General features: G+C 40.3%; 1 protein-coding gene across 1 annotated transcript in view; it reads left to right on the forward strand.

The window, feature by feature from the left end:
- The first annotated feature begins 599 nt into the window (after positions 1-599).
- The window catches only part of dlgap1a (discs, large (Drosophila) homolog-associated protein 1a), a 105106-nt gene continuing 80709 nt past the window's right edge, over positions 600-24996 (forward strand). The window contains exons 1-2 of the mRNA XM_062405119.1: positions 600-669; positions 22417-23945. Coding sequence (XP_062261103.1) covers positions 22533-23945 — 1413 coding nt within the window. The 5' untranslated portion in view covers positions 600-669; positions 22417-22532. The remainder of the gene's footprint in view (positions 670-22416; positions 23946-24996) is intronic.

Here is a 24996-nt window from a genome sequence, read left to right on the forward strand (position 1 = left end):
TTGCGTATGGATTGTCACTTGAATGCGTTATGCCGTCAGCATGACATTTTCTTTAAAGGAGGATTCACCATTCTGATCTGAACATTAACTGAAGATTCTGACTTGTAACTAAAGGATATTCAAGACAGCACTGCTGTTTGCATAAATACATGAATGAGTAGGTGTACAGTCATCCTCAATAACAGTGCTCTGTAAGAGTATGTTTAAATACGGAATAATATGTGAATATGGCTTGTTGAGATATGCAGTGAACATTAATAAAGTTTATTCAGTATCTGCAAACATAATGTTTCATTAACACATAACAATGTATAGCTGTTTAAGTTATACTTTTCAATCACTAACACCTAAAAAATACAAAGTGATTGTTGAGGTTTGTGGAAGTGACACAAAACCCTTGAAGGCAACACAGTAGAGATAAGCCAGGGTTAAAATGCTTTACACTTAGGTGACATTGATCAAACAGAGGACTTTAGATCACACAACAGTTCTAATGAAGATGCATATTTCATTCGTGTTACTTCTGTAACTTTGCGTCTTTGTCTATATCTGTTGTTTGTATGTGACCATATATTTGCTCATTGTCTTGTCCTAGGCGACTGATGTGAGGCCAGCTACACAGAGATGTCAATCAATTGACAACTCTTTGGCAATGGGGATCTAAAGGAGGTAAGTAAATATGGACTTAATCACACTATTAATATCTTGTACTTCACTACCTTTTAATTCAATTATGCTACTTTCCCGAAGATTTTTTTTTTTACTTATTTTTTATTTGGTTTTCAACAAAACAATATGCATATCCAGACAGTTACTTTCTTTGTCCATTTTTAAACTGTATACGATACTGTTATACATGGTATTCAAGTATAGCGTGCAATGCATAGAAAAAACAACAAACATCAAACAGTGCTCACTCCAAGAGAGAAAAAGGGGGGATAAGAATAGATGATTGATTACATAAGTAATATATTAAATTAAACAAGGAAAGAAAAAAGAAAAACAAGTAAATGAAAATAAAACCAGGGATAAAGTAATAGTTATTGTCCACTCAAGAATTTAGTATATATGCTTTTCCGAGAGGATGGTTTATGATGTACATAAGTAGGCAAAGGTGACAGATAGCCGCACGACTGGAGGCCCAGAGTGATATTAATTAGTAACCCTCATTGTATTAATAACGCAGAGACAGGACCCCATCGTTTAGTAAAGATAGACTTTTGGAGCCTTAATGAATATGTGATTTGCTCCATTTGGTAGATGTCCACTACTTTTTGGGTCCATATATTATATGTGGTTGGGTCTGGTTTTAACCATTTGATGGTTATATATTTCAATGCTGCTGTGAGTAGTATGTTTAGCAGATATTCTTTGGCCCTCCCATTCGGGCCTTCAGGTATTGCTCCCAGTAGTGCTACTAGTGGGGTCTTGTGGGATGTCCTGTTGGAATATCTCTTTGAGGGCATTAAAGATTTCTCTCCAATATGTGTTTAACTTAGGGCAGAGCCAGAATATGTGTGTGTGATTGGCCGAACGTGTTCCACAGTTCCGCCAGCACAAGTTGGAATGTGTCGGGCCCATCTTGGCTACTATTTCTGGTGTTCTGAAGAATCTGGTAATTATTTTCCATTTAAATTCCCTCCAGGTGTTTGAATTTGTAGCTAGGTGTGCCGCTGTGCACATCCTCTCCCCGGTATTCTGTGGTATGACCATGTTCATTTCCGCCTCCCATCTCTGCTTTATCTGTAGGGAATTATGTAGATCCATAGATAGAAATATGTTATAGAGTTTACTTATTGTTTTCTTATCATCACTCCCCATCTGTATTTCTATTAAGAAGTTGATGCAGGTAGACCAATCCCGTATCTGACCACTTTCTAAAGCAGGGCTCTTCAATTAGTTTGGAGGCTGGGCCGGTTCTTGAAACTGAGGCAAAGTCAGGGGCCGGAGGATATGAGTGATCACGGTAACAAGAAATTACAACAACATACTGAAGGAGTCAATCTATTTTATTTTGTAAAAGTTTACAACATATGGCCAAGAGGACGCATAGGCCCAAGGATTCAAAAATCAAACCAGGTGAGCAATAACCAAGCCATATTAACAGACAATTGGAGAAATGCAATAAACTAACACAAACATGAACTTCATTGTACATAGATGTACCAACACAACTTTACTGGTCATTATCCTCAATACTTAAGATTAAACTGATTTGAGTGACAGGCAGAATCAAATGTATCTCCACCAACAACGTGCATTGCATGGAACTGAATAGAATTGCAACAACTTAAAAGTGCATGGTAGTCTATCAAGGAAATGTGTTTCAAAATTAATCACTCAGATCAGGTGAACTGTATCAGTTGTTTAGAATTTACTTAGAACAACTTCCAAGTGCACCAACAAATACAAAATAAAACTGCATAGTAGGCCTCTGAATCGAATTACCACATGACAATGCATGACAATTAATGAGGTGAATAACATCATAATTAAATCATACTGTTACAAAAATGAACCTTAATTGCTTGCTTGACTAACTTGCCTATTAACTTGCATGTAATTTGCCCACATCTGCCATAAAAAAAATTCAACCTATGTCACTAGAAGGGCTCTGTATGTGGCAGATAAATACGACAAAATATAATGATATACGACTAGCATAAAAACTGGGGTATTTTCTAAATATAATAATAATAAATGTGAAACTGAGGTGTATTCTTATGCAACTTTATTAGCAGCGTCCTTGTAACATTGCACAAACAACACAACAGTGAGTAACAATGATTTGATCACAAATAATCATTAATGGGGAGAGCGTTGCTTAGGGGATAGAGCGGGTGTTCTGCAACAAGAAGGTTGGCGGTTCGAATCCCACTCTTTCCCATCCGAATGCCTAAGTGTGCTTGGACAAGATACTGAACCTCTAAAATGGCCCCTCATAAATGCTGAGTGTTCTAAAAATGTAAGTCGCTTTGGACAAAAGCATCAGCTAAATGACATGTGATGTGACGCTGAATCTGAGTCTGTTTCTCTGCAACAAGGCGGTCCCATCTAGGGCTAATAGTGACAATAACACCCGAAGTGTGTTGTGTCTACATAATAATACAGTGGCGGTTTTGGGCACGGGCGAACCGGGCAGCCGCCCGGGGCGGCACTTTTTCATGACACGTGGGGGCGGCACGAGCACAATCATCTGGCCCGCGAAGCAGTTTTCTATTATCTATCACCGTGTGGGGAATAGGCAAATTGGCGCCCCCTGCAACTGCAACTGCAGGCGCCCCTGCTTGATGCTGCGAGAGAAGGGGGTCTCCGAAATGGAACGGACAAGGGGGTGACGGGGGATCCACTGTATAAAGCAGTGGTTCTCAAACTGTGTGGCGCGCCCCACGCGGCATTAACTAATTTTATAGCCGAACCAATATTTTAACGTCCGCATCTCTTTAACTATGGAGGACCATACATGACATAAGTAAAAATAAATAAATAAATAAATGTATAAATAAATACAGAAATAAATAAATAAATAAAAAAGGAAATAAATAAATTAATACAGAAATAAATAAATAAATATGTTAATACCAAAAGAAATGTCAAAATAAATGTCTTAAATATATTTGCACATTTATTTATTCCCTGATACATTTCCTTTTCATTTGCAGTGTCCTTATGCTAATGAGAAAGGCGGGCCTATCTCGCCTTTCTCATTAGCATAAGGACACTGAAATGTGGAAATAAATAAAAGTTGGAATAAAAGTGTAAATAAATAAATAAATGTGGAAATAAGTTTAAGACATTCATTTATTTAATTCTGCATTTATTTCCATATTTATTTATTTATTTCCACATTTATTCCAACTTTTATTTTTCGTTTTCAGTGTCCTTATGCTAATGAGAAAGGCGGTTCTAACCTCAGTCTCGAGCAGGATTGGTCAACTGAGCTACACACACACACAGCCCCTGCGCTCCGCCACACAATAGCTCAGAGACACGGGCAGTGACTGAGACTTGAGCTCTTCACCGTGAAACAGCCAGTTAGTGACTCTGTGGAACAGTGGAAACACAAGAGTTTCCCTGGTCACATCTGCTCAGAGATCAGCGGCTTCATGATCAGAGCACAGGCTGCAGGTGGTTTGTACCGAGCTGGAGTTTCTGTTTCCTCCTCCTCTCGGCTCGCTCCTTGTGCTCATTACAACACGAGACGTGACGCTCACAGTCAGGACTACTGACAGCTAAATCATCCCAAAAAAAATTACCTTAACTAACCCTCTGAACTTGAACTAGTTCATTTTAAGTGTGAACTGGCTCAACGCTGCAAACAGCTACTGGACACCAGCATTGAGAGGCAGACGTAGGGCTGGATCATTACACTCTGGGGACCAATCCTGCATGAGACTGCGGTTAGGCCCGCCTTTGTCATTAGCATAAGGACACTGCAAATGCAAAGGAAATGTATCAGGGAAAAAATAAATGTTAAAATATATTTAAGACATTTCTTTTGACATTTCTTTTGGTATTAACATATTTATTTATTTATTTCTGTATTTATTTATTTATTTCCATTTTTATTTATTCATTTATTTATTTATTTCTGTATTTATTTATACATTTATTTATTTTTACTTATGTCATGTATGGTCCTCCATATTTAACGGCAGAGCAGTAAACAAATCGCTCTTTCGACGTAGCCGGCAACCCGAGGATCTGAAGCCGCGGACGGCTCTTCAGCTCCTCTACAGCGGATCCCTGAACAGTCGTGTGCATGTCGCGCATATTTTTCGCGGACGGACAGCACACACACAGGCCCCAGGGCTCCGCCCCAGCCCCGCTCACTCTCTCATAGACACACACAGTGAGATCAGAGCTTGTTCACGTCAAGCAGCCAGTGACAGTCAGGGACAAACAAGAGACGGTGTTCAAAAACCAAGTTGAAAAGAAAGTACGATGACACCTGGTTCACAGTCAATGTGGTAGGACATGAGGAGAGACCAGTGTTTTATCTATGTCTGACAACTCTATGAGACCCAACAAATTAAGAAGACTCTTAGAAACAAAAAATAATAATTAAGAACTTCAAATTAAAAACCATGGCCCGGGGCGCAAATCCATGTAGAATCGCCACTGCCAGTCTACTCCTTAATTTCGTTTTGGTTGCCGTCACAGATATGATGTCGGAAATGGTCACAGAGTTTATAGTGCTCTTGTGGCGATCTCAGGGTATTCTGCCGTGACTTTAATCCAGAACACCGGCAGAGTTGTTTTCTCGAACATACTTTTAAGGCTGCCGTCATTTGCGATCTCCAGCAGATGATCTTCTCCTTGCACAGACATGCTGGATTCACCTGGTTTGTTGACAAATGGGTCCGACAAATACCGTCTGAGTTTGTGTTCAGCGAAAACGTGACCAAGACAAGCGTCTTGAGATGCGTAAAGCATGAGTCATAACGGAGAGGATCCGGTCATTTTTCAAAATAAAACACCTTTCAGAATCAGATTATAAATAAAACGGAAATAATGTAAGTTGTTTATTCTCTCTGGGCGGCCTGGTACCAAATGACCCACGGCCCGGTTCAAAATAAAGCAAAACTACAAAGTCCTCTGAGTAAATGCAATTAAGTGCTACTAAATTGTTAGTTTAAAAAAGTCTCAGGACTGGAAGAGATTGGGGTGGCGGAGGGGTTGTGCCAGTCACTGCATTGACACTGCTGAGGAAGAGAAGAGAAGGGATTTTTAAAGTTTGACAGCTGCTGTGTGACTGGCTGAAGGAAACAGCGCCGGCCTTATTAGATGATTGGGAACACCTACGATCAGCTGACAGCATACAGGTTAAGCCCTCCCATGGGCATTCCCGATATTTAGGACCGCCCGCAGTCAGCTGATCTGAATGGGGTTTTAAGTCTTCCTTATTGAACTTACGCTGAGCTCCATTAGTATCCATACTGTGAGATGAGCTCCTTTAGATGTGGTATAGTTGATGCAGGTTGTGTCAGATATAATAATACATCATCAGCGTAAAGGGATATTTTATGCTCTTCTTTTTGTATTACAGTTCCTTTTATTTTGTTTTCTTGGATGAGCTGGGCCAGGGGTTCGATACTAACTGCAAACAGCAGGGGTGATAAAGGGCAGCCTTGTCTGCAGCCGCGTTCCAGTGTGAATCTTTGGATCTATATCCATTAACTTTAACAGCTGCCTGTGGTGATGAATATAATGTATATATCCAATTGAAAGTTGGGCCAAATTTTAATCGTTTTAGTGTTTGGAATAAATATTGGCATGATACTCTATCAAATGCTTTTTGAGCATCTAGTGACAAAATCATTGATTCTGATAGCTCTTCTTTTTGATTGGATATAATGTTTAATAAGCGTCTTAAGTTATCGCCATAGTATCTTCCAGAGATGAATCCCGTCTGATCTGGGTGGATAATTTCAGTGATTATATGATTGACTCTTCTTGCTAGGGTTGCTGTTAGGATGCGCAGGTCCCCATTCAGCAGCGATATCGGTATATAAGATTGGCACTCTGTGGGGTCCTTGCCTTCTTTATGAATTACCACTATAGTGGCTTCTTTCCAAGATGGTGCCATAGTTTTAGATTCTAATTCATGGTGGTATGCTTTTAGCAACAGTGGTGATAAAATATCCTTAAAGGATTTATAAAATTCATTAATATATCCGTCTGGCCCTGGGCTTTTATTATTTTTGAGCGTTGAGATCACTTGCTTGATCTCCCATTCCTCAATAGGCTCATCTAATTCCTTGGCTGCTGGTTCTGTAAGTACAGTTAATTTTATAGGGTTTAAGAACTCTGTAAGTTTGGCATCATCAGAGCAGGTATCTGTATTTTTGTATAAAGATTCATAGAACTCAGCAAAGGATTCTGCTATTTTATCTGGTTTTGTAACAAACGTTTCTTTTGATTTTATTTTCTGTACTGTATTAGATGATTGCTGTTTTCTTAATCTAAATGCTAATAATCTGCTTGCCTTGTTGCCGTGTTCATAGTATCTTTGATTTGGGATACTTCTATGCCATCAATTAAACCATTAACTATAATATATCTCCCCTCTGTATCTTTATGTACTACTGTTTGTGTGAAATTAATTTGTCTGTGTAGCAGTATGGATACTCCCTTCTTTCTCCCTGACCGGTGCGAAGAGTAATATACTTTATCTGCCCAGGATCTTTTCAACTTTTCATGTTCCGCATCAGATAAATGGGTTTCCTGTACGAATGCAAGGTGACAGTTGGCTTGTTTCATCTGATGTAGAATTTTCTTTTTCTTAACAGGGCTATGGAGACCTTTAACATTATAACGTATCACTTTTAGCGGGTCCATTACGTATTATATGTCATTTGGATATTTTGAGAGTTTGTGCAGGGAAATGGCAAGCGTAAGTAAGCAGTGAGCACCTGGGCTATGTATCCTGTTATGTGGAGTGTGAGGACTTGGACTACATCATGAAAACAACAGGGGTGGGTTAAACAAGGATATTTAAGAAAAGTAGACTTAGGATCCCATGACAACAGTTGGATCAGAACAAGGGGAGCACAACAGTTGTGACTGCTGTTAACTAACATCAACAACAGTCCGGTGGGACCTAGTCCCTAGCCACTTAGGGCAAGCAGCAACGGTGCACAGTTGAGATAAAATCCACTATGCTTTGGGTGTGCTAAGATAAGGAATAAAGAAAGAAAGAATAAAGAGAAAGTATGGTAGACACAAAAAGGGGACAGTGTCGAGTAATGGCCATTCAGGCCCCTTCAGCACCTGATATAGGTCTGTAAAATCAAACAGCTCCTTATAGTAAAATAGTACCCGAGTTGCGTGCAGAGCTAATAAAAAAAAGAAATAAAAAAAAATAAAACCCTCTCAAGGTAGTTGACTGTGAGCAAGTAAAGTGGAATGATACAAATAATATTAATAGAAATAATAGGCACAGTATAGATTATAAGGAATTGTGTTTTCAAATGGGCTTTGAGTAATATTAGAAAAAATATATATTTAAATACAAAATAGACATGTGTCAAAATGTGCAAAACTCACTTGACAGTCTTTACTGTAATTAACAGTAAAGACGGGGGTATATTTAGTCAGCAGCCTCAGTAGATGGAATAACTTTCTTCTGGACATACTCCATGGCTCTGCTGGAATCCAGAAACTCCTCGTCTTCGTTGTTGTGTGAGATCCGGAGCCTGGCTGGATACAGTAGAGTAGACCGTAGCGAACTCCCTTCCTTCCTCGTAGGGCCTTCCGTATGTCTGTGAATGCGGCTCTGGCTTTGGCGACGCTGGGTGTGTAGTCTGGAAAGATAGCGATCCGGTTCCCGTTGTACTCCAGCGACACTCTGTCTCGGGCTCTCCTCAGGATCTCTACAGCATCCCTGTCATTGTGTAGTTTAGCGATGATCACTCGTGGTTTCTCCCGGTCTCCCGGTTTCCTGGTGGCGAATGTGCGGTGCGATCGGTCAATCTTTATATCCCGGTCCATCTCGGGACTTCTCTGATAACTTTAGCTACTGCTTTGGTGGAGCTTGAGTCCGGTTGCTCTTGAATGCCGGCTATACGGATGTTGCAGAGTCTCATTCTCCCCTCCATGTCCTTGCATCGGTCTGTGAGAGTTGTCACCTGCCGCGGGTTACCGTGGCTTGTTGTGTCACCACCTCGTCGGACCATGTTGATAAGCCGCCCTTAATGTCTTTTATTTCGGTTTTCATGTGGTCAACTTCTGCCTGGATAGCGGTCGTGTTGCTAGCAATTTCGGACCGCACCGCTTGTAACTCGGACTTCAGGGCATGGAAATCTTCCGTTAAAGCACTTTTTATTTCCTCGCTTATGATTTTGGAAATCTCTCCCTTTAGGGAAGATAAGATATCCGCTTTCATTCTTTCAGCGGTCATACCTGGGCTTTCGCTTCGGGTGGGGGAAGGTTGGTCCGGATCACCTGGTGGTCTCTGTCTTGTGCTTCTTGTAGGCTGCAATGAGCTTGCGCCGGATTTATATTTGTATTTTTGAAGCTTTTCCGCCATTCAAAACGGTGTATCTTGCATGAGTCCGGTTATGGCCCCTTTGTGTTGTCCTCGGTGAGCTTTGTGGCTGAAGTTTGTGGAATTGGAGCTGTTTTTTTGATGAAAATATTGTAGCTTCTGCAGTACACTGAAATTAGCGTCTCACTCCATTTCTTGCTCACTAGCGCCCCCCTTTCCTGAAGATTTTAGTTCATTCGTACAAAATACACTTCAAAATTTCCTGCATTTCACTTTTTGTTCAGAAATCAGATAGAAAGATAAATCAACCTTGTGAGTTCTCCAGCAGCCGGTACCGGAAGAGGTACTTAGCAGCTTGGAGTAGTACAGTTATCTTTACTATTAGCAGCTCTTATAAGCCTTGATTGGGTTTTTATGCTTTCATTTTTAACATAACATTTTTAATCAGACCCAGCCAACAAATCCTTGCTTGCTGCAGTTAATAGGTTGTCTTCAATCCTCTATTATAAAAATATTTCACAGTATGACTAACATCTGTTGGAGATCCTTGACAGTAGATGGTCAGCTAGAGGGTTGGTTCAAGCCATGGTTCTGCAGTGAGGTCAAGCCAGACTTATAATTGATTAAGTCCAAAAACAGCCTAATCACTTAGGGATCTAAAGAAGATCGAAAGAAGATAGGCGCTAAAGATGTGACTCACGGTTCTTTTGCAGTCAGCTGGTCATTTTGGTCCCCACCTCTTCAACACATCCCACCACTGAGCTGTTCCCCTCTGTCTCGGTCTATTGCTGGCTTCTTTGGCAGGCACATACACAGCATTGCATTTCTGAATATAAGAGAGCAGGTTTTCAGCTCTGTGTAGACTAGTAGCATGTACCGAGATAGATAGAGTGAGACAAGGAGAAGCAGGTTAAGGGATAGTCCACTGAAAATGTTTATTTCACTCATTATCTACTCACCACTATTCCGATGGAGGGGTGGGTGAAGTGTCTGAGTGAATTATTATTTATTTTAATAATTGTTGTTATCCTGCAGCTCTTGAGTCAGAGCTAGCTGCAATGGGAGAGAGAAAGGGAGAAAGAGAGACTAAGGTATGAAAAAATACACATAGTAAGTGACATGTGTTAAGATAAATAAATGATTGGGGGGGAGGCAGAGACTGTATTTTAATATATAGTGCTTCTATTACAATAGTGCCTGAGTAAGTATGTTATGATTTATTATATCTGCTATCCTGTTAAACATTCAAAATGTTACATTTATTCAGATAATACAACTTGCATGTTTGCATTGCTTATTTTCTGACACATCAGCAAACTCAAACTGATCTTTTGGTGAGGTTTCAGTGGTCTCTGTGTTGTATGAAATGCAAAAAGATCATATTTATTCTCTTCAGAAAAGGTATATGTACCTCCTGGGAACTTTTCAAATTATTAGTGGACTACCACCCTCTGAGCCACAGCTACTTCAGAATGTTATACACCAATAATACAATCTGCAGTTCTTCAAAAATAAATTTTGTGTAGTGTGACCCATCCAGAGACATACATTAATAAATTGTTAAATGTTCAAACCATATGTTTTCCCCTTGGAATAAAAATTAGCTTTGCAAAGTATTAGTTTAACTGAAATTTATCAGCATGTTTTGCATCACTTTGTTAGTGCAAATAAAAGGATGCATACATGTTTCATTCTTACTAACACTTAGGCCCAATCCCATTTCACCCCTACTCCTTACCCCTACTCTTTGTTTTCGAGGTTTATCTTGCCCCTTGAAATGGAGTCACAGTGGTACGTCTTCAGTAGTTGTCGATGTAAGCAGAAGAGACAAAAAGTTTTGCCTGGGATGCCATTGTTATAACATTTTGAAATTGAAAAGCTTGGATGCTCTGCATTATCTCACACACAAATCAAAAGAACACAGCTTCAGGCTACAAGCATTGATGCTTTGTTATTAGAGGAGCAGTTAAGTTTAGTAGCCTCGTTGCTTTACACTGGTTAAATCAAGTACATGCAAAATTAAATAAAGGGAAAATATGTGATGTATAATGCAAAAAAAGGCACTATTAGAAAATGATGACCATAATACATCAAAACAATATTAAACTACAATATTACAATTGTTATCGTAATTTTTGAATCCTCAATTAATTTAAGAAGTTACTACATTTATGTCTCTCTCTCCCAGTTTCCTGGTGTTTCGCAAGGCATGCTGGGAAATAACCATAGTCCTCGGTTTGTGGGTCTGCAAACATTCTGTTTCGAGGGCAGGACAGCCCTTACTCTTGGCCCTCCACCTCCATCTCAACAAGTACACCCTTCAGGGGAATGCGCAAAACAAAGGGGAAGGGCTAGGGGCTAGGGCTAAGGGGTGAAATGGGATTCGGCCTTACAGTACTCTATTACACATTATCTATCATCAATCAATCCCTCAAATTTTATTTGTACAGCCTATATTATCAATTCACAATTATTATGTGACATAGATTTGGAACACAGGCTGTAATGTATTAATTCTCCTTTTGCGATTACCTATTTTTGTTTACAGCATATAAACAAAATCAGCCCTTATCACCATTTGCTCTCTTGGCGTCTTTGTCAGTATCGTCAAAGTGTATGGCACCGCTTTTCCATCCAGATTAATACAAAATTATATTATTTATATAATTATATGTCAGCTGGGATCCAATCCTCAAAGGATAAGACGTATAGCCAAATGAATGGTATCCAGGGTAGATACTGTACATGATACATGAGCATCTGTTATAGTGAATGATTTTTTTTGTTTTATTTCACTAGCGTCTATCACACACAGCTGTGGTTGCTATGGTGACACATCCTTTCTATTTTTAAAGCAAGGAGAGACAGAGAGAGATAAAGAAAAGAAATAAACACACACACACACACACACACACACAAACACACACACTCCCATAGTCCCTTTGCAGGCACACATATTGAGCACAATGCATCTCCTACCCTTAGCTCTCAAAACTAAATGTTTCAACCTGACCTAAACCTAACTCTAAACCAAGAAGCAAGTCTCAACCCACAGCCTTTTGAAAAAGGTAAGAGTGGCCTAAATGTTCTCACTTTCACAAAATGTCTTCACTTCGTAAGGTCTATGTACAAAAAGCTCCACAAACATTTAAGTACAAATACACACTCTTTAGAGTTCACATGCAGAGTGCTTGTTAGCACATGCTACGTGTTGGTTAAATGTTTTCTTCCCCACTAGAAATTCACATCATATCTGTATCTGAAATGGGAAACCCTTAAAGATCCTGAAGATCAAGTCCATTAAACTCAAAAATTGTGATATGACAAAATATTTAAACAGTTAAACAACTGTATTTGGGTGATTTTATATGAATTAGTAAATATGTCTTGCATAAAGTGGCCCTTTCTCACTCACAATATGAAGTTAGCTCTAGGGAACACTTTTGGAATTTGCAGTCCTCTTCAGTGCTGTTGTTAGGGTTACAGGGTGCCAAAATTGTCCTGTTAGAAATATCACTGTATGGAAATTGCAGACAAGTTGGATACAAACATAACATCTAGAACACACCGTTCATTGACACAATTACAGCTCCTAATAATAAGGCATGTGATTGATTGATTTATGAATTTGTGAATTTAAAGAGATGGCTAAGTTGGACAAAACAGAACTCTTAGACATAGTTATTGGAGCTATCTTGCTTGAAATAATACTGGAAATCCACAATAAAAACACTCTTAACACAAAGACACAAAATATGAATTTTATAGAATGTAATATTGAGGTAAATCTCTTGTATGAGGAAGTAAATGTCTATTGGACCACACTAAAAGAGTATGCTGTCTGCCTCCGTTTCTGCTATCAACCTTTAGAGGGTGACTCAAAGGCTTTTTGTTCACCAGCCTCCATTTCGCCCTAAATAACTTGATCTCAGCCCTATTTTCATTTCTCCTTCCTCCTACACACACAGCATCCGACCAGCCTGCCTGCCACATATGGCTCTTTGAAAGATGTAGCAGGAGATGGTGGTAACATTCTTCTCTCACGTCACCTCCTAGAGATTAGCATTTAAGTGTCAGATGTAGAATTAGCTTATTTCCAGTGCAGAGAATAATGTGCTCCTGCTCTCCATTCAGTCAGGAAACAAAAGCGAGTATAACAAGCAAATTTTGGTGACACCAGCAGACACTGGATTAGTTAATATTAAGGGTTTTGGTTTTCTTCTTTCTGCAGCTCATTTTGTTGCATTATTTTCACATGACACTATCCTTCACCAGCTTACCACCTGCCAAAGCTGCAAAATGTGTTACAAATTTAACATGGGTTTCTATGGGCAACACTGCACTCTACATCTAGCTTTTTAGTTTAAATCAAATCACTAAACTACAGTACTGAAGTACTGAAGAACTAAAGTAATTTGTAGTCCTGATTTGGAATAAAATATCAAAGAGTCATATGAGCTATCATTCTGTGTTAACTACAAAGCTGGAGTCTCTGGGAGCACAGGTCCACTGACTATGTTCAAAGTTTAGTATAACAACTGCAGCATTTTTTAAACAGTCTGATAACAAGATCTGTTTTGTTCAATTAGTCTCGATTTAATTATTTAATTAACTTTAATTGTCTTAATCACTATTTGTTTTGTTTAGTGTGAACTTATGTACTGATATTATTTCATGAAGAGTAGTTTATCCTCTGCTTAGTACCTCCATGCATTGTTTTTGGTTTTCATCTGGCATGAATGGCCCATGCATCTTACGCTTTCAGAAAAATGTACACAAAATGTTTCCCAAACGGTCTCTTTAAAGCTTCCATATCTGGCAGGACTTAACCTGCAACAATTCATCTCATCCAAATGTTATTATTTTTCCCCACTTCTTTTCAACTTCTGAGTGCACTGCAACACAAATAAGCCAGCAATCTTCGAGATTAATATTAACAATATAAACAAAAGGAGCAGTGTATAATTAAGAGATAATTTCATTACATTAGGAAGGCTAGGCAATAGGAATAAGTTTTCAGAAGTTTTATTAAGGAATCAAAAGATTTTGCTGATCTGATTATTTACTGTTCCATAAGGTTGGAGCTGAAGGCACAGTCTCCTCTGCCTTTGCAGAGGGAGCAGGGAACAGTTAAAAGACATTGGTTGGTCGATCTGAGGGGTCTGGAGGTTGAGTACGGCTCTAGGAGATCTAATGTGTATGAGGAGGAATAATTATGTAGTGCCTTGTATAATATATAAGCAATGTTTTGAGGTCAATTCTGAATTTAATGGGAAGCCAGTGAAGGGATGTGAGAACCGGAGTAAAATGGGATCTATGGCTGGTGTTGGCAAGTTATCCAGCTGCTGCATTTTGAATGATTTGAAGGTAGGAGAGAGATACCTGATTAAAACAGGAGAAAAGGGCGTTACAGTAATTTATATGGATTAGGACTTCAAGATAAGCACAGGTTTGATTTTGGACAGGTTTCTAAGTTAAAAAAATCACGTCTGTAATGGTTTGATCATACAGTGGTCGGGTTTGAGGTTTTGTGTGTTAATATTTATATTAAATATTACATCAAGGTTTCTGACTGAGGGTTTTGACATAGGAAGACAAGGGTCTGATACAGAGTGACTGTGGTGAACTTATTTGGGCCAATTTGGAGGACCTCAATTTTGTCTGGGTTCATCTGAAGGAAATTGCAAGACGTCACGTTCTTTATCTCATCTTGTTGAACACTGCAGAGTAAAGGAGCTGTAGAGGATAGAGTGTTGAAAGTATCTGTTTAAGAGGTAGGACTGCTTAAAGCAAAGTCTGAGATACCAGCCAACTTATGAAGGCAATCAAGCAGGATGGAATGTCCAATGTAACAATTGCGGTTAGGTCAAGCAGGATCAGGATGGACTGTTCACCATTTTCTGTGTGCATGAGAATGCTGTTTATGACTCTTACCAGTTCTGTTTCAGTGCTGTCATCTAGATCTACACTGTTGTAATAGTGTACTTTCCTATAGTCAAACACAAGCAATTTAAAGAGACATTGGACATTTTTTTGACCAAACAAAAGATAGTTGCCATTTGGTTCATCGGGAAATCTTGTGAATTATGGTTGTACTTTACATTTTTCACTGCGAAGAAGAAAGTTGTAACCCTTGGCACCCCCACCAAACTCAGATTTCCTTTGTGCTCCAGTGCTAAGACAATTGTCGCGAATTTGCATCTAACCGTTTCCGGTCTTAAGGCCACCAAAGTGGGGTTTGTATCCCACTAATGCCTGTTGATGCAAATATTACAGATACTGTACCAAGAAAAGTATTGGATGCACTCTGACTCCATCTAGTGGTGGAGTGGAAAATACATCCGGTGGATGTACCCGTAATTGCAGCTCGGCAGATAAAAAATACATACCAGCTTACTGGTTGCTTCTAGAGCTAATATATATCGGAATATACTACATGTGACGGAAATTGATGATGTAATTAGCAGATTTCGGTTTGTCGCGTATTCGCGACATCAGCCACCAAGGGCTGAAAATGTATAAAACCGTATTATGTGCAATATCGTATAAAATTGAATTCCTGTGCATTTAAAGGTTTTGAAGTATATAAGTATAAGTATTAGGGGTGTCACGATACCCAGAATTCAGTATTCGGTGCCAATACCAGTAAAATCTCGATACCACGGTAAAAAAAACATACAAAACATGTGCAATAGAGCATAGCACAACATAATAAAGTGCAATTAATGGTCAAAGTGCAACAACTAGTGTCCCCAGACACATTCCAGACTTCCAGGCATCTTTTCAAAAGCTACAGTGCAAAAACAACAACAATGCAAAACAAAACAGTGGATATAACAGTGCAGCCATTCATATTGTACGTGAGTGAAAGTCAGGTTCACGTTCATTTTTTAAATCATCATCGTATCAGGCCTTAATGAAATACCAGGAGCAGGGGAATATGTAACAAGTGGTGTGCGTGTGCGAGGGCTCAAAGATAGCGGACACACACAGGCCCCGGGGCTCCGCCCCCCGCCCCTCTCACATGCTCAGAGACTCACACAGTCAGATCAGAGCTCGTTCACGTGAAGCAGCCGCTCACTGACTGACCAGCAGCTTCTTATCAGTGGAAACAGTGAAAACACAGAGTTTCTCTGGTCTCAGCTGATCAGAGATCAGCGCTGCAGCTCCAGAAGAGGCGCAAAACCGATGCTAACAGCTGGCATCGGCGCTCACAGTGCTTACGGTGTTCAAAAAAATCGTCTGTGTTTTGTTATTTAGTATTGAAAGGTATCGTAAGTATAGGTTCTCATGACATCTCTAATAAGTATCCTATATGATTGTAAATCTGACGTTTAGTTCATTGAATATATATTATATATATAATAATGTATAATACCCAGGAACTACAGATGAAAATAGATTATAGCTAACTCTGGTACTGCTAAGGAGCTGTGTATTGTCCCTATCAAATCAAATAAATATAACTATGCAGAAATACAGACTATGTAAAACTGTATGTGCAGAGTAAGTGTGCAACATGGAATTATGCGCAAAATAGAATACAAATATAATGGTGGGATATAAATGCAAATTCTTTATCTAACCCTAACCCTAACCCTTTATTGTTTGGCAGAACTAAATGGACTCATCAACTTTCTACGGGAAGTGAGCCGGTCGACTTCAAACCAGGGTTCCACCTGTCTCAGTGACAGTGAAAATTGCGATGAATTATGCCTTATAATGCCTGTCGCTAATTTGCCTCATACCTAAATTTGTATCTATTGTATGTGCTATATTGACATTAACAAACACCACATCATTTAGCATCTGCATGACAGCAAAAAACACAAATAATATTTTTTTCCATATAATTTTAAATCAATTCAGGCAATAAGTGGATAAAAAGGGAGGAAACCTCCACACCAAGGTCACCTTTTCTAGCAGTATCTCTGAGGTGCTAATACATACAATCAGGATAAATGGTCTGTATTTATATAGCTCTTTTCTAATCCTGAGGACTATCAAAGCAATTTACAGTAAAGTTTTACATTCACCCATTCACACACAATTTCATACAATGCATCTATGTGCCGCATTCTCTATGAGGCTAGGCAATTTTGGGTTCAGTATCTTTAGTGACATTAGGCATAATTCATCGTAAGTTGATAGACCTGCCAACCTTCTCGTCTTCTGGTGAAGAGGACGGCTGCTCTAACCCCTGGAATAAATATATACAGCACCAGTCAAAAGTGTGGACACACCCTCTCATTAAATGTTTTTTCTTTATTTATATTTCTTTGTGTGGTAAACAAAAAAATTCTCAACAAGCCAGAATATGGTTTTAATATATTTTATATATTATATATATAATATATAGTTGTTACCAATAATTTAAATATCAATATATTGTTATTTATTAGTGAGCCTTTACCAAAAGCAATGCAGTTATTGAAGATTATACATTCGTCCTGTTAGGCTTGATGTTATATCTTTAACATATTGTACAGGGAAATAACATGAATTAGGTATATGTTGAGTCAAAGCTTTATTTACATCCAGCACAAATATTGTACAAAAACAACTAGCCTAGCCAGTGAAAAACTAATCAGGTAAAGCTTGAAATGTTTCTTTGCCGCCTCTGGGTCATAAGTTCTCTGTGGGCCTCTGTCCGAATCTGCCCCAGTGTTTAGACGTCTTTGAAGTGTGACACACAGGTCGGTGAGCTCCTGGCTGTGGAATGATGGATCCATGTCATCTGTCCCGCTGCAATCAGCTGTAAACACAATCAGTACAATTAACACAGTTCCATGACAACATACACCTATACATGTACTGCACTGTCGACTCCTGAACTTCTCAATGCTGCTGCAAGAGCTGCAAGGTCCGGTTGCATGTACTGGAAGCTCCTTCATACTGGCTCATAGTGGGTCTTAGTATGTCATAGTACAAAGAGCTGGAAAGCAACATGAGAAACATGAGTATATTATTAATAGACGGAAATAGCCTCGCTACATCACCGTTGGAAGATCCACAGCAAAAAAACTAAATTCCTAAACAGTTACTTACATACAGTGGCGTCATTTTCTGCACTGCAAATCCGGACTTGCAGCTAGAGTCTCGGCCTAATGTGCAGTGACTGCCTCATTGTGTTGACTCAGGCTGTGAAAACACAATGATGAAATGGATCAGATAAAGTACACCTGGAGAGGGTATTTTAAACAGCCAAGCACGTCTCTTCTTTAATCTTATCCTCCCTTATTGTACGTTGCTTTGGATAAAAGTGTTGAGTGTTTTAATGGAATACTGGGAAAGTTTAATAAAAACAATAAGACAATTAAAGTTCAAATTATGAGGGAATTTCAGCAGAGTCAACAGCTTAGTTTGCCATGGACATGTGAATATGGTGCTGGATATTCACATGTATATATGGAGGACAAATATTTGGGACTTTGATACGCGATGACATAACTGATATGTTTTAAGGGATGAAGGGACATTTAGAATTGATAAAAATTGTGCGATTAATTTAGATTCATTTTGAGTTATCTATGACATAAATGCGATTAATCGTGATTAAATATTTTTAAAAAATTTGCGATTAATCGTGATTAAAATATTTTATTACGATCAATCGATTGCCTCTAATCTGAAGTGGTGTTAATTTGTGGTTTCTGAGGCTCGCTCAGAAACCACAAATTATTAGAGGTAATTCTTGGTCTTCCTGTTCTGGGGCGATCATCATGAGAGCCAGTTTCATCATAGCGTTTGATGGTTTCGCGACTAAGCTTGAGAAGACATTCAAAGTTCTTGAAATTTTCCGGATTTACTGACCTTCCTGTATTAAAGTAATGATGGACTGTCGTTTTGTGTTTACTGAAACGACAGTTATTTGAAAATTTGAAAGTTAATCAATTAACTTTCAAATAACTTCTAAACAAAATATCAGAAACACATATCAACCTTATAAACACACACAGAATCAAATAAACAGTCTTGCTTAGCATGTATAATTATTAAGCCCAGATTGTTACCAGTCCGAGGGAAAAGGAAAAGAGGTTGCTGTTCAGCTTGCAATTCTGTAACGTCTCCTGGCTTAGTGGTCATAGAGTTCTCTGCCTTAGCGTTACTGTGGAGCCGTGTGCTCAGATGCTTGTTAGAAGTCCTTACCTGCAGGACATTGAGTCGCTGATAGGAATTTGGAGAGCTTGAAGGGTGAGGAGGTTTCCTTGAGAATATGAGTTGGAGAGCTGCACCTCTGACCTCTGGTTGTTGGTGGGAAGAGAAGATGTGCTGGAGCAGCCAGGCCCTCTCCTCAGCGATGCAGTAGAATCGGCTGGCCGCATGCTGTCCTCATGGGTGGATGGAAAGAGAGATTTTGGGGCAGAAGTCCCTTTATATTGGCCCGGGGACCCACAGGTCATGTGCCAGAGTGACCAACAGGAGGTGAGCAATTTGGCTCTTGAAACCTTTGTGTAAATGCGATTAATCGTGATTAAATATTTTTAAAAAATTTGCGATTAATCGTGATTAAAATATTTTATCACGATCAATCGATTGCCTCTAATCTGAAGTGGTGTTAATTTGTGGTTTCTGAGGCTCGCTCAGAAACCACAAATTATTAGAGGTAATTCTTGGTCTTCCTGTTCTGGGGCGATCATCATGAGAGCCAGTTTCATCATAGCGTTTGATGGTTTCGCGACTAAGCTTGAGAAGACATTCAAAGTTCTTGAAATTTTCCGGATTTACTGACCTTCCTGTATTAAAGTAATGATGGACTGTCGTTTTGTGTTTACTGAAGGCTGAATTATAGTCCTGCGACTGCAACCGCGGAAGGCCACGCAGCTGCATCGACGGACTCGTTTTGGTTAATACTTCTCTAAAGTGATGCGCGCGTTGCAACGCAATTCACCGCCAGAACACTAGGCGGAGTAACGTTTTTTTTCAAAGACAAAACACACAAAGAAGAGACGTCTTCTTCTTCGTCGACTGTTTATTTACATCGCCACTCGGCATGTAACTGGAAACTAGACTCCGGACGGGATTGAAGCCATGCGGGCTGCGTGAGGCTTGCGTCGCTTTGTCGTGTAGTTAGAAAAATTGGCGGTCGCACGCAAGCCCGCAGAGGGCACGAAAGGGGCGTGTTGCGTGTCTTGCGTGCATGCGTGCGTGCGTGCAACCCGACTATAATTCGGCCTTGAGTTGAGTTAATATGGATTAGAACCGTAGCCGAATAGGCCCAATAACTCTATAGAACAGTGCACCAACCCTGCCTCTCTACAACACAACTGATGGTCTCAAACACATTAAGAAGGCAAGAAATTCCACAAATGAACTCTTGACAAGGCAAACCTGTTAATTGAAAACCATTCCAGGTGACTACTGCATGAATCTGGTTGAAAGAAGGCCAAGAGCAGCCTAGTTGTCATCAAAACAAAAGGTGGCTACTTTGAAGAAACTAAAATATAAACCATATTCTTGTTTGTTTAACACTTTTTTTTTACCACCTAATTCCATATGTGTTCCTCCATAGTTTTGATGTCTTCAATATTAATCTGCAATGTGGAAAGAAATAAAAATAAAGAAAACCATTGAATGAGAAAGTGTATTGTTGTTGAGTGTTCGTTTATACTAAATATGAGAAAAGTCGATCTCGGTTTGGTTCAATTAAGTATTTATTTAGAGGCAATGAAAAGGTACGAAAAGTTTACAGCATAACAATGGGCATCCAACACACTCTAGCACTCTAGCAGCCCCGGAGAAGTCTTGAGTCGCATCAAAACGCCTCAAACAACTGGCGTCTGTAATATTTTAAGGGGCTGCCTTAAGATAGCAGCCCCCCCCCCCACACTTCTTCTGAAGTCGTTTATGACTGGTTGTGGGGGAAGGTTTAACTAGGTGGAGTGGTATGCGTGTCTTTGTGTAGGTTAATCAGATAATGAGAGTCAGAGAGAAAGCCTGTGAAGAGCGTATCTATCAATTAACTTTCAAATAACTTCTAAACAAAATATCAGAAACACATATCAACCTTATAAACACACACAGAATCAAATAAACAGTCTTGCTTAGCATGTATAATTATTAAGCCCAGATTGTTACCAGTCCGAGGGAAAAGGAAAAGAGGTTGCTGTTCAGCTTGCAATTCTGTAACGTCTCCTGGCTTAGTGGTCATAGAGTTCTCTGCCTTAGCGTTACTGTGGAGCCGTGTGCTCAGATGCTTGTTAGAAGTCCTTACCTGCAGGACATTGAGTCGCTGATAGGAATTTGGAGAGCTTGAAGGGTGAGGAGGTTTCCTTGAGAATATGAGTTGGAGAGCTGCACCTCTGACCTCTGGTTGTTGGTGGGAAGAGAAGATGTGCTGGAGCAGCCAGGCCCTCTCCTCAGCGATGCAGTAGAATCGGCTGGCCGCATGCTGTCCTCATGGGTGGATGGAAAGAGAGATTTTGGGGCAGAAGTCCCTTTATATTGGCCCGGGGACCCACAGGTCATGTGCCAGAGTGACCAATAGGAGGTGAGCAATTTGGCTCTTGAAACCTTTGTGTGACGTTGTCCAGACCGCAGGACATGCAGCACCCTGGGACACTGAGTTCACTCCAGAACATGCGGCTTGCTTGTTTAAAGCTTTGACTGAAAGGAGGCCTGTGGTTTGCACAAAAACCTGATACGTTTCCCAACGTAAATGAACTTAATATTATTACTCACATGGGCTCATTTGGACACCCTTTTTTCGTGGGGGCTGGAGGAAGTTTGGAGCCTCTCACTCTGACATTTGCATTCTCATACACAGCCCCACCAGAGAATGTCAGTTGATTATACAGAGTGCATTACTGAAAGCAGCTTTAGTAACATCATATGGCATAAAAAAGGTGTCTGAGGTTAGGCAGTGTATTTGAATCTGTTTAGAGTTTCATGCTTTCCATGTGTCTCTGTGTGTTATATTTGGGTGTTCTGGTCTCTTTCTTTAGCCCAAAGACACAAAGGCTAGGTAAACAGGAGACACTACATTGCCAGTTAAATTGAATGTGAGTGTGAATTTGTTAAGTGTGATAGACTGACAACATGATTCATGACAATGTATTCACGATAAACTCTAGTACCTTGAGTTACACAGAGTATAATCTGCAAGTGTGAATCAAAAAAACACAAAATATGTAAAGTGTTTGTTCTGAAAAAATCTGAATCTTTGAAATAGGTATGTTTTACCTTCTTGCTAATTTTTATCATGAAACAAAAATAAAGTTTAGTGCAGTTTTATCATGTTTGGGATTAAACTCTGAACTTTAAATGCAATATTTTTCTGCCTAAAGCTCTATAAAACACCAACAAACTTTAATGTCAGGATACACTGGAATCTATTTCATTCCCATGGTCTGACTTGTTTGTATATGTTGGACTTGTTGACTTTCATTAATTCTGTCATGTTGCTACTCTCTCTTGCTGTCTTCCAGAGTCTTCAGCTCTCCTCTCAGGGACAGTCTTCTGCAGCCCTTGATTGATCCCGGGCTTGTCTGGCATCTCTCATCTATATCTTTCCTCTTTCCATCCTCCCATCCTTCCCCCTGTCATGAAGGGCTTATCTAGTAGTCGGAGTCACCATCATGTGGTCTCCTATGAACCATCATATGATCCAGTGGGTTACCATGTTGATCGCAAGCCATATTTGATCAGTCAAATGGACATGCCTGTGCCCATCCCCATGCCGCATCCAGCTGATCTTCCCTTCTACAATTCTCAGCGTACCTCGTACCCGTCTGACAGCAACAACTTCGTCCCATATGGAACCTTCCCAAGGAGGTGCCACTCAACCTCCTCATCTCACCATCCCGAGGTAAAGGATGAGTGTATGGTCATGGTACCATATATAGGAGGAGGAGGGGGAGGAGGAGGAGCTGGAGGAGGCTATGGAGGTAAAATGCCCAACCGGGTTCCAGCACACTTTGCAGACCAATTTGAGCATCAGCTATCACTTTCAAGAGAAGGCTACCATACACTGCAGTACAAACGAGGAATGCAGCCCAACATTGGGGGGATGTCGGCCAACAACAACAACAATGACAGCCCTGGGAGAATTCGTCACCTTGTCCACTCAGTCCAGAAACTCTTCACCAAGTCACATTCATTGGAGGGCCCACACCACACACAGTCATCAAAAGGGGCCAATAATGGGAGCATTAATGGTGGCAGTGGTGGTGTTGGAGGAGGTGGTGGTGGTGGTTCAAGGGCCTGCCCAGAGGGTGAAACTCCATCAGTGGGAGTGCGCCACCGGAAGCGCAGCAAGAGCCGCGAACGCTGTCGTTCAGCCGAGCCCAAGCATCGTATCCACCACCACCACCACCACCACCAGCAGCTCCACGGCTCAGCATCTGCTCCGGGCTCTGGATATTGGAGCTCAGATGACAACCTGGAACGGGAGCTGTGTCTTTACCACCCTCGCCACCACCAACCACCACCCTCACCCTCACCCTCCATTTCTCCCTTACCCATCGCTATGACAATGGGCCGCTACCCCAGCAACAACCCCGACATGTTCCCCCAGACGCCCATCCCCAGTCTCTCTTCCTCGCAATCCCAGCAGTACTTCATGATGGACCCTTACGGCACACTCAATGAACATACACACACCCATGCACCCCATGGCCACACACACCACCATCCTGCACTCAAAGCCTCCCGGAGCAACAATGATGTGCAGTATGCAGCCCCATCAGCATGTGTGCCTGTTAGTGGTAGCAGCAGTGGCCGTATCGGTGGAGGAAGTGGCCCCTTGCTGCCACTGAGTCTTGTGGATGCCCCCCTGGCGAAGAAAGGGGCATGGTCATCGAGCCTAACGGTGAGCAGGGCCAGAGAGGTTTACACCAACAGCAACAGCTACAACCACCTACGAGCCAGCGCAGGATCCGGTAACCTAAACCTAGATAGAGCTCTAGTCAAATCTAAGGGCAGTCAGCAGCAGGAGCACTCTTGCCATTTCTTACAGGTAAATAATTCCTCCCCGACTCCCGTTTAAAACCAATCGATTCACCGTTCTACCCTTTGTTGATCCCCTTTCCCTCACGATTTATTTTCCTCACTTATTTTCCTCCAACACACTGGTGTCCAGTCCTGTGAAACTTCAGGTTTTCATCCTTCCAAACACTACTCTCTCAGGGCATTAGCTATCACTGTGTTCAGCCTGCTAAGATACCGTTCTTAAGGTGTCTTGACATTCCCACAAGTCAGTGAGCAGAGTAAAAAAAGGTATATTTAATGATGAAAGACATCTCTGTCTTTTCTTTGCAGCTGAACATCCAGTGTTCTTTAACAATTTAGTATTGTATATCTGGTAAAAATGCATACCTCCTTATTTAGAAAAAAAAAAGATATGTTAAAGACTAAAATTAATCTCACCTAATATGCTGTCTTTCTATTAAAGCTTCAAGTAGAAGACAAGCTACATGGGCTGTGTGGATCTTGCAGTTTGACCTGATTAGTCTGAGCCTTCTCATGGCTCCATGATAACAAAAAGCTTATAGCTTTTGTCTTTTCAGGGACATTGCTAAGTGTTTGGGTGGAATGACAACTGAACATTCACATTACTGCAAACATGACTGGATATCATCGGCTAAGGCTGGGGACACACTAGAGTTGGCCTTTCACCATGATGCAATCTTGACCACATTCATCAACTTTAGATTCAAATTTTACTAACTGCAGGATATCAATCGATCCTATAAATCCATCTATGTGATCAGCACCACAGAAAATGGATCCTTGATTTTTGGTTTCTTTAAATGTTTTGCATTTTTTAGTTGGTTAAATAATGTATTATTATTAATTTACATAGATCTAAAATAATAGTATGTATTGTTTTTGATAATTACGGCTGCAGCTGCCATCCATTATTTGTTCGAGTTACTGTAACATTTATCAACCATCCATATAGTTGAAAATTATATTTTACATTGATCAACTAATCAATGAATCAGCTTATTGTTTCAGCTGTAAAAGGCATATTGGTGGATGACAATAAACTTTTTAACAAAAGTTAA

The sequence above is a fragment of the Platichthys flesus genome, chromosome 14 (assembly GCF_949316205.1).
Source record: "Platichthys flesus chromosome 14, fPlaFle2.1, whole genome shotgun sequence".
Lineage (NCBI taxonomy): Eukaryota > Metazoa > Chordata > Actinopteri > Pleuronectiformes > Pleuronectidae > Platichthys > Platichthys flesus.